This window comes from Empidonax traillii, unplaced genomic scaffold (genome assembly GCF_003031625.1).
Source record: "Empidonax traillii isolate 1590-97213 ecotype Southwest subspecies unplaced genomic scaffold, ASM303162v1 scaffold717:size860381, whole genome shotgun sequence".
Classification (NCBI taxonomy): domain Eukaryota; kingdom Metazoa; phylum Chordata; class Aves; order Passeriformes; family Tyrannidae; genus Empidonax; species Empidonax traillii.
Window position 1 is genome coordinate 308556 of NW_020955910.1, and position 13726 is coordinate 322281.

Sequence of the window (13726 nt, forward strand, 5' to 3'; positions counted from 1 at the left end):
CCATTGATTTCCCTCCCTGCTGGCTGGGGGCTGCTCTGCTCACGCTGCAGAAAAGCCGCTTGCGAGAGGCGGTGGGAAGATGAGGCTCCCAGGCATGCGGAGCCCCCGCCAGCCTTGTGCCTGCTGAGCTGGAAACCTGCTGTTATCTCGGGGGTGGTTTGATGGAGAGCGCTCCTCTCCCGAGCTGCTGCCTCGTGCCTGCGGCTCACAGGTTCCTGCCACTGTGCTTGCAGGTACCGAAAGCTTTCAGGCATGATATGCTGCGATGATTTGGTTCAATCAGCTCACAGCTGATCCATAACCCCCTGTGACCAGGTCTGAGCTGCCTGCGTGGGCTTCGTGCCAACGTGATGGAAGAGACAGAGCTTCGGATGCTTTTCCAGAGTCAAGAAGCAGCTTTTATTTGTGGTTTATGGTGGGATGGAAGAAATGTGCTTTTGGTCTTAAATGTCCCAGGCACCTTTGGGCGTGTTCCTGCTGGGGGCTGTCCTGTGTGCCCCCAGCTGAGGCAGCTGCCCAGCCCTACTCCACAGGCTCCTAGATCCTTGTGTTATCCAGCTCCTTCTGGAGACTGTTGATGTAGGACATGATCTTTTTGATACAGGCGCGGTTTCTGTCGCTCTCAGTTTGGAAAGCCTGGACAGATTGAAGCCGAGCAGTGAAATCTGCAGGTGTGTCGGGGTCCCTTCCCGGGGCCCCTGGAGCACAGAGAGCTCCGAGCAAAGGTCCGGGAGGGTCTCCCCTTGCAGTGTCCCTGCCACCTGGGCCAGACCTGTCTGTGCCCTGTCCCCCTGAGCACGAGGGTCTCTTACCTTCTCGGTGACGGAGATGTGCCAGTGGTAGGTGTTGCAGAGCATGTCGCTCTCCCGCTTATCAATCTTGCGCAGGCGGATGCTGTGGGACATGTTGACGGCGTTGACAATGGTGTTTTTGTCCACGAGGAGCTGGGAGGTAACGTGACCGGATGAGGGGAGGGGGTGGGCACACAATGGAAGCAGCAGAGCTCAGAAGGAGCAGAACAGCAACTGCGGTGCCCCGGGGGAGAAATCAGCCCTCTGTCTCAAACTGGTATATCCCTGGTCATGGGGATGGATCCAGTGTTGTACCCTTGGCCTCGCTATGGTGCAATGGAGCTTTATCCCTAGTGCAGGTGGGGAAACTGAGGCAGCAGCCTTGGTTTTGTGTGCTGGAGCAGGGGGCTCTGTGCAGGCAGGGCTGCTGTGCAGCTGGTGTGGGAGCACAGCTGCATATGCTCCAGCACGCCTGGAAATGGAAAATCACACTTGGAAGGGTCTCCTGCACTGGAGGCACTGGCTGTAAATCTTCATTTTTGGAGAGTCCCAGCTTCTAATGGAAGCAGTGACTTCCCCTGTGGCTCTAAATAGAGGGTGGCTTCGCTAACCCGTAATGACTCTCCTCCTGCAGCCAAGTGCAGCTGTTGGACAAATGGAGATTGCTTCTCCCTGGAAATGGATGGCAGGGAGGCAAAATGGGTGCGTGGCAGCGGAGCAGAACCACCACCATCTGCACGGCCCATAAAGCAGGGAGCTCCCCCCGGGGCTCAGGGGTCTGGTTTGTGTCTGTCAGCTCTTGATTACCTGGAGTTACGGAGGGCTGGGATAATCTGGACAGAGCAAAACCACAGCTAATGCAAACTCAAGTAATTGAGACACTAAATGAAGGAATAACGAAGGCAAAAAGGGCAGCAGGAGCACTGCAACAATCCCAGTGGTTTTGGGAAGGCCCCTGGGGTCTTTGCTCTCACATCAAGACCGAGGGGTCGGTGGAAGGCTCCTTTTGAAATGTCATGTCCTGCCTCCAGGTCAGCTCATGGGCTGGGGGATCTCCAGGAAGGGCTTTTGAAATCACTGAGGCAAACAGAGCCCCGGTGCAAGAAATTCAGAGCGCTGTTGGGATTCTGCTGTGGGAGCAGGGAGAGTCTGAACAAAACCAGCTGCGAGTGAATGCTGCAAAGATGCTGCCTGAGTGCCTGGAAATCAGCCAGAGCACTGAGTTGTGCTGGAGGCAGCAGAGATACTTCTTCAGCATCCCTCCTGAGCCGCTGCCACCAGCTCTGGCAGCACCCAGGGAAACCTGCAGTGCAGTTATCCCCTCTCCTGGTCAGTGGAGATGTCCAGAGACACTACAGTTCAGCCAAGTGGGGTGTCTAGGAAAGAGGTTATGCTCTGGTTCAGGGGTGGCTCTGGCAGCACTGAGCCTCCTGGAAATCCTGTCCCTTCAGAGAAGAGGCTGTGGCCTCCTTTTCTTTGCTGAATCCCTACCAGAGACGGATGTTTTTGGTGCCCTCACCATTTGAACACCATCTGGCAAATCCTCCTCCAGCGCACCCTTGAGTGATTTCTCCAGTGTGCTGAGGGCAATCTCCATCAGCTTTTCATGGTGCTGGTTCTCCAGGTCCCGGCACTGGCCCATCGTACAGAAGATGTTAAGGAAAAGGTTGATCACACCCCTCACCAGTATTTCATTGGCTGCTATGGCAGGAATGTACCTAGAAACAGTCTAACCAGATATTCCCAGTGTTTTGTCTTCTCTGTGGGGAGAAGAAAGGAAAATTCCCAACAGGATGAAAGCTGCCTAAATCCTACAGACTTTCAGCACGGGAGAATTGAGATCTTTTTGTGCTCTCCACAGAAAGAAGCTGGGCACCTTAAATGGCTATTCCTCAAAGCTGGGAAAAGATATTTTCTGTAGATTAAAAAAAAAGTAAAATTAAAAAATGAAGTTTTTACACTGATGGCTCATTTCTGGATTTAGAGGTGAGGTGAAGGTACATCACTGGGAGGTCCAGGCCAACATACTGTGAAAAGGATATATCTCTTTAACATTTTCCATGAATGTTGATGTTATGACATCAGTGCTTCTTTTAAAACCCTGTAATAGCTCCTTAACAGAGGGGAAAAAGAGGAAATATCACAATGAAAACTTGCATAAACATAACAGGGAGTCAGGGAGTCTAGGAGGAATCTACAATTTATTGTAATTTGGACTCACTGCTGTTATTAGCACAGTCAGAAACTAAACTGCCTCGAGCATTTAAAGTGTTTTCAAAGTGCTGCAAGATTTTCTTTCCTCCTTCAGGGACAGAAAATCAGAATCAGTTTATTGGAGGGAAGTTGACTGAATGATGCCTTTACCAAGTGTCTGGGGCAAGCCAGCTGATCCTTCCTTACCCTCAGCTAAGGAATGCCTGGAGAGGGCTGTATTCCCATCCCCTGCCATGTCTCCTTGTCTGTGTGAAGAGCCTCTTGTCAGAAGCACAACCCCTGCCTGGGCTTATTGCAGCTTTTGGGTTAGTCCTCAGAAATTAAAATTGCTGCCTATTCCCTCCCTCAGAAACGGCTGATGGAGAATCTGTCAAGTGTTGCACTTAAATGTCTTGATACCCAAATCCTGCACATGCAGGAAGGCACAGAGGGGGAAATGCTTCTGCTCATCCCATCAGGGACCACAGATAGTGAGGGCCAGCTCGGGAAACACTAAAAGGCACAATCCTGATGCACTGAGGATCCCTTCTGAGCTGCTGATTTCTGCCACCATTACTTCTGCCCCAAAGTAAACTGCTGCCTCTGCTGGCACACAGGCCACAGCTCCTGCCTGCTCGTTTTCAAACAGATTACTTGGGGTTTTTTTCCCTTAAATGAAGATGCACATTAGCAGCCCTGCCCTAGTTTTTGAGGAAAAGTCTGGGGAGGAAAAGGCAGCTATTATGCAAGCAAATGCAGTAAGCTGAGCAGGAATGTGTGTAATTTTATTCATAGCAAAGATCAGCTTCAAAGAATTACACCTCTAGAATCCCAAATGCACGCCCCATGCTACGCAGCGACTCGTGCAGACCTCTAAAATGACTGCACAACCTCCCTTTCTGTGAAGTGTGGGAAATCAGCTTGGAGAGATGTGAAGGACGTACAGTGTTCTGCTCTGAGAAACAGAAATCTGTTGTAAGGTGTGCAGGGCCTGATCTCACCCCTATCGACTTCAAGCCGAGGGAGAACAAGATGGAGACAAAACTTTAGCCTGAGTGAAGCCCCGTGCCCCCCTCTTTGTGGAACGAGCTGCTACAAGGGGTGCAGCAATAGAAAAGTGTTGGGGCTGTGAGGTCTCACAGGTGTGTCCTCGATCCTTCTTACCTCCAGCTCGTTGGACAGCAGCGCTTCCAAGGCCATGAGTGTATCCGAGAGCTGAAGGATGTCCTTCTGGCACTCGGCTCGTTTAGACTCAGCAACATCGTAACTCCTGGCGTGATGAATCTCCTCCAGCCTCTGAACACAGAGATACATAAATTACCTACAGTTTGTGTTCAGCACTCCATTGCAATCTAATTAACTTGTTACATGTGTGAGAAAAGTTCCTGCTGCTGATTAGCTGAAACGAAATGTGATGATTCAGGGAAGTCTCCGCATTTACATACTGGGGAGTCAACAGTGCTGAGGTTTGCTGCTGCACTAATGATCCCCATCCAGGGCCAGTGCAGGGGGATTGGGAAAATGCTTCCTCATCCTCCACTCAGCAGAAGACTTTGCCCCTTTTATGCTTCCAACTTCGGTTTGCCTTCTGACACTTTTCAAGAAAAAAAAAAAAAAAAATTAAATTCCTGACATTCCTGGCCACGAAGAAGAGATTAACAATTACCTGGGAGAAAGAAACGCAGGGAGAAAGAAATCCTGATCCACTTCATGACAAGGAGAATCTTGACTGACCTCCATAGGGTCAGGATTTAGTAGTCTGAATATGGAATACCTATCATTGCCTGCCTTCCTCTTACAGCAAGGATTTATTGCCCTTCAGAATTAAATATTGACGTCAGTTTTGTATCAGGCAAGATTTATGTTTTCTGGATCAAAAAAAAACCCAAAAAACTACCCTTGTGCTGAGCAATGTATTATTTTCAAACCTGTTTAAAATAAGTTAACAATTGTTAAAAAAAAGGAGAAAAAATATATATGTTTTATTATGTCTAATCCAATTCTCCTGAGTGGGAATGGAATGGGCTAAAATAAAGAATTTTGATGAAAACCACTCCTGATGGAAATGGACTGAATTACCTAAATTTTGCAGTGTTAAAAGGGGGAAGGGGAGAGCAAGTATCTTCTTCTCCAATGTAAACAAGTTAGGAGGCTCAAAAGGCTCCAGAGCCATTCAAGCTGCACCTCTGGGAGCAATAACTTCAAAGTTCAAGGCCTTTAATGCTCCGTAACCAACTTCAGAGAGCGCAGTGATTTTACAGGTTACCCAAGTTTACATGAAAGGATTACAGCCAGACAAACAGCCCTCAGAATGGCTCACAGACTGGAGTCTGCTGGGGCCTCTGTGCCTTTTGAACTCCTCCAGCAATTTTAAATGATTGGGGAAATGCTGTTAAAACACTGTGTTCAGTTTTGATATCAAGCCCTCCAGTATTTATATGAGAACTGTCGTGCTGTTTGAGAATCACAGAATGGTTTGGATTAGAAGGGACCTTAAAGTCCATCTTGTTCTACCCCCTGCCATGGACAGGGACACCTTCCACCAGCCCAGGTTGCTCCAAGCCCCGTCCAACCTGGCCTTGGATGCTTCCACGGATGGGGCAGCCACAGCTTCTCTGGGCAACCTGTGCCAGGGCCTCCCCACCCTCCCAGGGGAGAATTTCTTCCTAATATCCAATCTAAAATATCCCCTCCTTCAGCTTAGGGCCATTTTCCCTTGTCCTGTCCCTCCGTGTCCTTGCAGCTCAGTCCATAGCTGAGTCTTTAGTCATCAGAGATGAAGGGTCAAAATCTGGCCCTTGCCATGTTTCTTTGGGTCTGATTTTGGTTTTTTTGTTGTTGGGCTTTCTTTGGTTTTGTGGGGGTTTTTAGGTTTCTTTTGTTGGTTTTAGTTTGTTGTTTGTTTTGTTTTTTTTATGGAAGGTATAATGGGAATTTAAGAGCAAGTTAAACGAACACGCATGTCAAACTCGGGGTTGGAACTGGAGGATCCTTCAGTCCCTTCCAACCCAAACCAGGCTGCGATTCTGTGACTCTGGCAGTGCTGCCAGCTCGTGTCCCACCCAGAGCTGCTGCAGCCAGTTTTCCAGCATGAGTCAGCAAGGTCCAAGGCCCTGGGAGCAGGGTGACTCAGCAGCTGTCAGCGTGTGACGAGGCACCGGCACAAAAGTGACCTGTTTTGCGGCTCTCGTGACTCTGCTGGTGTCACTTGTCAGGGACCTGCTCTCTCAGCTGACGGTGTTGCCAGGTTTGAGCCACCCCCCCACCTCCCCCCCCTTATTTTTTTCCTGTGGAAACAAAATCATGATCCATCTATTATACATGGTTAGAAAGGGATCCAGCTAGAAGCTACGCCCCGAGCGGCCACAATGGGTGGCTGTAGTTGAACGGAATGAAAAGAGAGAGTTTCTGCTTTAAAAGGACTAGAAATACATTACAATAACTTTATCTGAGTTTTTCTATTTTTTTGTTATAGTTCTTTGAGCTGTTGTTGACAAAATGAACTGAAGCAGAAAATTACTTGAAAATAAACTGAATACCCTGCAATTTCCTTCTTTTTCTTCCCCATTTTTCAATGAAGGAAGAGCTATTGGAGATCTCAAAGAGCAGGGGAATGGCATTAAATCTGACAAATCTATGTTTTAAATCAACTTCATAAAAATATTTAAACTAAAAGAAAGGTTGAGCATTTCCATTTTCTAAAATATTGGTAACTTTTTTGGATGGCAGAAACCAAGCTAAAAAATCCTGCCCTGTTAAGCTACATTTTTTCTGCAAAGCCTTGAAGGACCTTTACCTTTAGAGATGATAACTTTATGACATGTTCATTTTGTTCTACACTGAATTTCCAGCATAGATAAAGTCTGTATTAACTGGATGTGCTTTGCCCAAAGGGTGGAAATTTCAATCCCCAAACTGTTTTCCAGCATAAAGTACTAGAAAAATTATGGTAATGATGTCATATTAGCTAAAAAAAACCCCCACAAAATTTTTTCTTCACACAAATTTATACTGTAAGAAATTCCAAGGAAATATCAGTGTGTGAGCACTGGAAGAGGTTGTCCAGAGAGGCTGTGGAGTTTCCATCCTCAAAGATATTCAAACACAGTCCTGGGCAGCCTGGTGTGGGTGGTCCTGCTTGACCAGGGGCTTTGGACCAGATGACTTCCAGAGGTCCCTTCTGCCTTCAACCACTCTGTGATTCTGCCATTAGGCATCAAATTCTGATTCCCATTACAGCAGTGCCAACCCAGAATAATTTTCCTAATTTTAGTGGGGTTACCCTCATTTTCAGTGAAATTAAAAGCTGGCATGTGACGCAGAGAAGTCGTGTATCAAACAAACAAAAGCATAACATTACCTGTCTGTTCCGCTTTTCAAAGTCAAACATTGCTTTCTTGCTCTCTTGCTGGCTGGCTAAGAGAATTTCATGAAGGCTTTTGTAGAAATCAGAGACTTCAGCTTCTCGTTTTTTGTACTCTTCCAGCCCATAGTTATACAGGCTCTCACAAACCGAGACAAACTCCTTCCTGTACGTGACAGCAGAGTCAAGGGCTTTGCTTGTTCAGTGGAGCAACGTGTTATGTTCCCTCTACCTCTGCAGATCTGAGGAACAGGAGCTACCAGCTACTTTTATGTAAACTCTGTGGTTCTTGCTGGCAGCAGGCTGCCAAATATTCTGTCTGGGGAAGGACTGGGTCACCCCTTCACGTTTTTATGCGTGGGATTTTGCTGCCTTAAGGGTATGGGGAAAGCTGTGGCAATCTGAGGGGGCAAAAAGCCTTGAGGAAGAGGAGGAAATACATTCACTTGCCTGACTCTTCTGACACAGCAGCAGAAGGAAGCGTACAACCCTATCTGTCTTCACAAGTGTGAATACAGTGCCGGTGTAGTTAATAAATACAACTCTGGAGCCTACAGCCAGAGCGCAGGATGAACTACTGACTTGGTAGCATCGCAAAAAAATAACGTCAATTTTTCTCCTGCTATTATCTTGGCAACGGAATTGTTTTTGGAGTCTATTGTAGTTAAGCCGTGATGCATTTTTCCCCAACAGTGTAATGCAATTTTAAGGAAGGTCAAGTTACTGGCCTTGACAATACCCTATTAATCTGAATGAGAAAAGGAAAAAAAAAAAAAAAAAAAAAAAAAAAAAAAAAAAAAAAAAAAAAAAAAAAAAAAAAAAAAAAAAAAAAAAAAAAAAAAAAAAAAAAAAAAGTGCTTGCTTTCTGCTCCCCCCGTGTAGGAGCAATGATCAGAAAAATGTGCTGGCCTGGAAACTTCCCGATGCCAGTTGTGGCAGGTTGGGAGATACGCGGCTCGTATCGTCCTGATTAGCCCGTTCCTATCTCCCACCACTTCAATTCCAACATGATTTTAGCGGCTGCGCTCTCGCCATCTGACTGACAGAGATTTATCTTCCAGCTCATTTTAAACTTCTAAGTGGATTCCAGACTTAAAGGAAGCACAAAAGCCTTGATTCTTGCAGGGTCACAAAAGGAGGCTGCCGAAATTGCGTTTGGTTCAGGGGAAAGGAAAAGGAATATGGTAATTACAGCGGCGAGAATTTAAAACGCTGGGATCTCATGACCTGTTGGGGATAGAAACGAGTGGTTTTACAAATGGGATGTTTCAAGCTGGGCTGGCCAGCTTGCCAGTAATATGAACCATTTGTTTGGAGCCCTCATATTTCACAGGATATCAAGCCTTAAAGCTGTCAGTGGTCTCACAGTCTTGCAGCTCAATTTTTGGTACCATTCCAAAATTGAACACAGACTGTCTCAGATCTTAGATCAATGTAGCTTTCAGCCCTGGACAAAAGCAAAGGATGAAGAGTCCCTGTGGGTACACCTCTTTCTTAACTCCAGGCATTACCTTTTAGCTGTAGGTATTCCAAACCCAGGAAGGATATGCCTGCAGCAGGTCCCCCACTCCAGGGAGGGAAGCCAGTTTGGCAGCTTCTGTATCCTCTTCATACAGACTGTCAAACAGGAACGATCCATTCAGGTGCTCAACAAAGGCTGTCTTTGAAGAGAAACAGAGGAAAATAAGTAAAATAAAGATGCCAACCTGCTGCCAGTTCTCTGGATGTGTCTCTCCTAGAAGCACCTCACCAGCAGCTGAGCGCTGGTGCAGACACAGTTATACCAACACAGCAGACACACCAACCAAGCCAGGAGAGCACCTGCAACTGGAGTGAAACCCATCCCAGGGGCTTTGCTGCTACAACTCTGTAGCCTAAGGATAGAAAACACTGTTTAATCTCGTATCATACAATCATAGAGTCACAGAATGGGTTAGAAGGGACATTAAAGAGCGTTTCATTACAACCCCCTGCCATGGGCAGGGGCACCTTCCACCAGCCCAGGTTGCTCCAAGCCCCATCCAGCCCGGCCTTGGACAGTTCCAGGGATGGGGCAGCCACAGCTTCTCTGGGCAACCTGTGCCAGTTGCCAATATAAGACATTATCACATACAAACACATATTGCAAGGCTTTTAAGCCTTTCAGATGAAGTGTCAGTGGACTTTGAAGAGGGCTGGAGGGAAAACATGCAGGCATCCTCCCTTTCACTAAACCACCTCCTGCTCTTCAGCCCGTGTGACCTTCCAGAGGTCTGAAATACAGAGCCAAGCCACAGCTGAAAGCACCATTCTGCCTGGTGTTGTTTTCAGTCTGGTCACAGGACTACAGGGATCTCTCAAAGCCCTGAAGAGTTTAACATAAAACTAATGAAAAGCCATTAACTCAGTGTGAAGGAGAAAAAAAAAGTCACTTCACCACGAATATTCTGACAGTTCCCTCAGACCTGTAATTTTTTTAATCTCATGTCAGGCTGACAAATTCCCTGGGTATGATTTACAGTTTCGCTTTGCAGGGTCTAAATCTGTAGTTTCATTGTTCAGCCCAAAGAATTATGTTCTCCCACGTCATGTGTATTCCACAGCAGTTCCTGTTTTCATTCAAAAGATGAGATTCAGAGATCACAGAGATTAATCCAAGCCTTAGTTTTCAGCAGAGTCGATGTTAACCTCTCATTAAATCTCCAAGCATGTAAAAGACAAGTCAATAAGTGTTTGTGCTTCTTTCTCCTGAGACAACACACGACCAGCCAAAGAAAACCTACCTCGTGGTACTCCAGCTCTTCCTGCTTTGCCTGTTTTGTCTCCTGAAGAGCAAGGGCCCGAGCCTCTTCTTGTTCCAATGGCTCAGTGAGATCTTGGTACTTTGAAACTGCAGCTTCTCTCTGAGAAATACAGATAAAGTGTTTGTATTAGATTATCCAGCAGTGCTCAAAAAAATCTGGGCATAGGCAATTGATCTTTCTAGAAAATGCACCTGAGTGGCATCTGCATCTCCCTCTATTCATGGGCTTTTTATTAAACTACTTATGAAGTTTCTAATCCATTCCTCATCCCACTCAGCTTCTGCATTCAGTGCATCTGAGCTGATTCAGTCCCAGGAAACTTTTCTCTCTCCATTTCCTCATCTTTGGGGTTGTTTTTTTTTTTCTCTCTCTTGGCAGGAAGTTCTATTTTGACTTCTAGAATTTGTGCTCTGATTTGATCAGCCAGTGAGGTTAATACATTTTCTAGGGAGGAGAAGGCTCTTTGGAGGAGTGGATGGCAAGGCAGTACCAGGGGCAAGAACCTCATTAGCTTGAAACTGAAGCTTGACAAATTTAAGTATGCAATTGTCTGACGTACTGTCTGATGAGCAGGGACTGCACTCCATGACCTGGAAAGCCCTTCCAGTCCTATGCTAAGAGCCCCATGTATCTTCCAAGTACAGCTCCTGCTCTGTGCCAAACAAATTCACAATTAATCATGTTCCTTGGTTACTGAAAAAACACCTGAATAAAAAAACCCTCATCTTTGTTCCTTTGAGCCATGGGATGAAAAAGCATCCCACGGGTTACTGGTGAGGATGAACTGTCCTGTTATCAGAAACCCAGAGTGGGAAGGGCATCCAGGAACCTCCTTGCATGGATGGTCTGTCAGTCTGCCACTGAAACAAATGTCTCTGTGAGCAGCAGGACCACCAAGCCTCCTCTCCCCCCCTGGATCCTTGTCTCAAAATTCATTTCCTCGAGATTCTCTAAGAAGACTTGCACTCACACTGCAGCCTCTCCGTGGCAGCGAGAACCAGGCCCCTCTCCCACACACAGCTGCTGATTTTCACAAAATCTGTGAAGACATCGTGCTTCTGACACCTCTACCCCTCTGTCAGATTTGATAGAATTTGGCCTACAGGTTCACAGCTGTTAGGTGGAAGCAGAATAAACACTGTGTGCTTCTGTGAGCCTGATTTCTGCAGGGAGCCTGCCCTCAGTGCTGGAACATTGCTGGCACACCAACAAAGGAAAGGCTCTGTAAGAAGCTGTTGCCTGATTTCCCAAGCAGGGAATTGCAGAAATCTTACCGTGGTGTCTCTCACGAGCTTGAAGTCCAAGTACACCAGGTTTGGAAGATGAGCAACAACAAACAGGGTGTACTGCTTGTCATTACAGAAGGGGTTCCCAGACAGGTTCAGTGTCCTTAAGCTTTTTAACCTCCTGAGACAGACAACCTGTGCCAAAGAGAGAGAGACCTGTAGTCCCAGCTGCTGGGGAAACACAGCCTGGAAATTCGTTGCTCTTTTTACATTTAGGTTGCAATATGTTTTCTGCTCCACTGCAAAATTCATATGACATTCAATTATGAGTTTCTAATGCTTTTGGGAAAGGAAGTGCTTAAATTCACACTGGAAATATCTAGACGAGGGGTGGAGAGAGAAGGCAGAGGGGGTAGACAAATCACAGACCTTACATCATTGGTCAGATGCCCTCAGAAGAGCCCCAAATAAATCTTAGTCTCCTTTCTTTTCTCATATGTAACCACTTATCCCTTTTCTAGCTTTCGTGGGAGCCAATAGGAATTTTGCCATAGCTGACAGCAGGGACAGAACTGAGCCCCCAAGAGTCAATAATCTAAAGGAGAAAAGGCTGCAGGAAGCTCTCAACACCAGGGCACAGGACCCAAACCATAGCGGACACAGTGGCAAATGCCAGTTTTAGAATATCTGGTTCTTTGACAAGGAATATTTTCAAAGGCAGGGAGCACTCACATTTTCCAGATTGGTCAGGTTATTCTTCCCTATGGAGAAAATCTGCAGCTCTTGCAATGTGTCCATATTCTCAATTTTAGATATTCTGTTACTGTAGAGACTGAGGTCTTGCAGTTTGACAAGAGTATCCAGGCCCTCAATTACTTCAATATTGTTGAAGGACAAGTCTGGGGAAGAGTTTAGAAATCAAAGGTAAATTATTTCTAGCAGAATGCCCTGATTCAGGCCTTGCATTTAGCCTGGCTCTGGATTTATGAGTTTATGTATGGATTTTCCTCAGGGGTGGTCAGTGTCCCACACAAAGGCTGGGCATTAAATCATCCTTCATTCTTATCTCCTCACTGCAACTGTCCATGCAATTTCCAAATGAGAGGAACAGCTGAAGTTATTCTGTGCAGAGTCCACATACACAGCCTGAAAGGGACTCCTGCCTTATGGGGAAACCCAAAACACAAGAGGTGGGGAAATGCCCTAAGAGGGAAATTTCTATGACAAATTTGACACTCCCTGCCTTGTTTCTTGCAGACTTTGACCCGTCACACCAATGCCACTGTTGTGGTCATTCCCATAGGACAGACATATCCCAGTTCCACATCACTGGAGGTTTGCAAAGGCATACACCCACTTCAGCTACTTCACTCACTGCAACATCTTCTCCTGCCAGAACATCTATCCCAACACCATGACTAAGGGCAATGTTTGCTCTCAGGCCACTACTGAGCAATTCCAGAGTCCAAAGACAGTTGATGATGTTACTTGGGCGGCTGAGACGCTTGTGCAGCGGCAGCAGCTGAACCACTGCAGCCTTTGGGCAAACAGAACACGAGAATGTGCTTCAAAACACTCTGCTTACACCGTGGCGATCAGTTGGTGATTCACAAGTGCATCAGTCATCTGTGGAGCAGAACAGTGCAGAAAACTGGGCGGAAGAGCCCATTAGACATCTCACAATGTGCTGATGAGCTGCAGCCCTGCGTGCTGGGGATATATTTAGACTTCCAGCCAGCAACGTGGCTGCAGTTCCAGAGAATGCTCCAAGCTGTGCATCTGTGCAGCTGAGAGGAGTCACACAAGGCTACAAGGACGGGCACTTCTTGGGCCAACAATGACACCAAGCCCCTAAGGACACAGGGGTAAAGATGGTGGGTGGCAGGCTCTGAAATGCCTGCAGTAGCTTTGAAAACAGCCTTCTAAATCACAGAAGTGTTTCCATAAATATTCCTGAAAGTCACCTCCAACAACAACACAAACCCTCGAAACAACCTTGAAACCTGTTCCTGCCACGCCAAAGGTATTAAACCCAGTTTTGAAACACGTGAAGGATTGTTTTGCAGCTCTGATACTCAGGCATTTTGACATTTGACAGTCAAATAAGGAAACACAGAGACAGCTGACAGCCTTCCCTGGGAAAGCTCCTATCAGTCGTGTTTGAGAAGGAAGGTGACATCCTGGTTTATCACAGATTGCTCTGCACCTGTGAAGGATCCAACCTCCTCTATCTGTATCTCACCAAGCCATACAAGGTGAACCAGACTCTCCAGAGCTTCTATCTTCTCAATGAGGTTATTGTCCAGCTGCAGTTTAGTCAGATTCTCCAGCTGCCACAGATTATCAATCTGCAGGATACCTAAAGCCACA

At 46.6% G+C, this 13726-nt stretch overlaps 1 protein-coding gene across 2 annotated transcripts in view; it reads right to left on the reverse strand.

Annotated features, from left to right (window-relative positions):
• Positions 1–375: 375 nt before the first annotated feature.
• DRC3 (dynein regulatory complex subunit 3) overlaps positions 376–13726 on the reverse strand; it is a 19945-nt gene continuing 6594 nt past the window's right edge. For both annotated transcript variants that reach the window (XM_027900318.1, XM_027900319.1), the window contains exons 4-13: positions 12089–12255; positions 11405–11551; positions 10110–10229; positions 8895–9008; positions 7345–7518; positions 4149–4280; positions 2834–2904; positions 2311–2434; positions 813–944; positions 376–636 (exon numbers count right to left, since the gene is read on the reverse strand). In XM_027900318.1, coding sequence (XP_027756119.1) covers positions 538–636; positions 813–944; positions 2311–2434; positions 2834–2904; positions 4149–4280; positions 7345–7518; positions 8895–9008; positions 10110–10229; positions 11405–11551; positions 12089–12255 — 1280 coding nt within the window. In that variant the 3' untranslated portion in view covers positions 376–537. The remainder of the gene's footprint in view (positions 637–812; positions 945–2310; positions 2435–2833; positions 2905–4148; positions 4281–7344; positions 7519–8894; positions 9009–10109; positions 10230–11404; positions 11552–12088; positions 12256–13726) is intronic.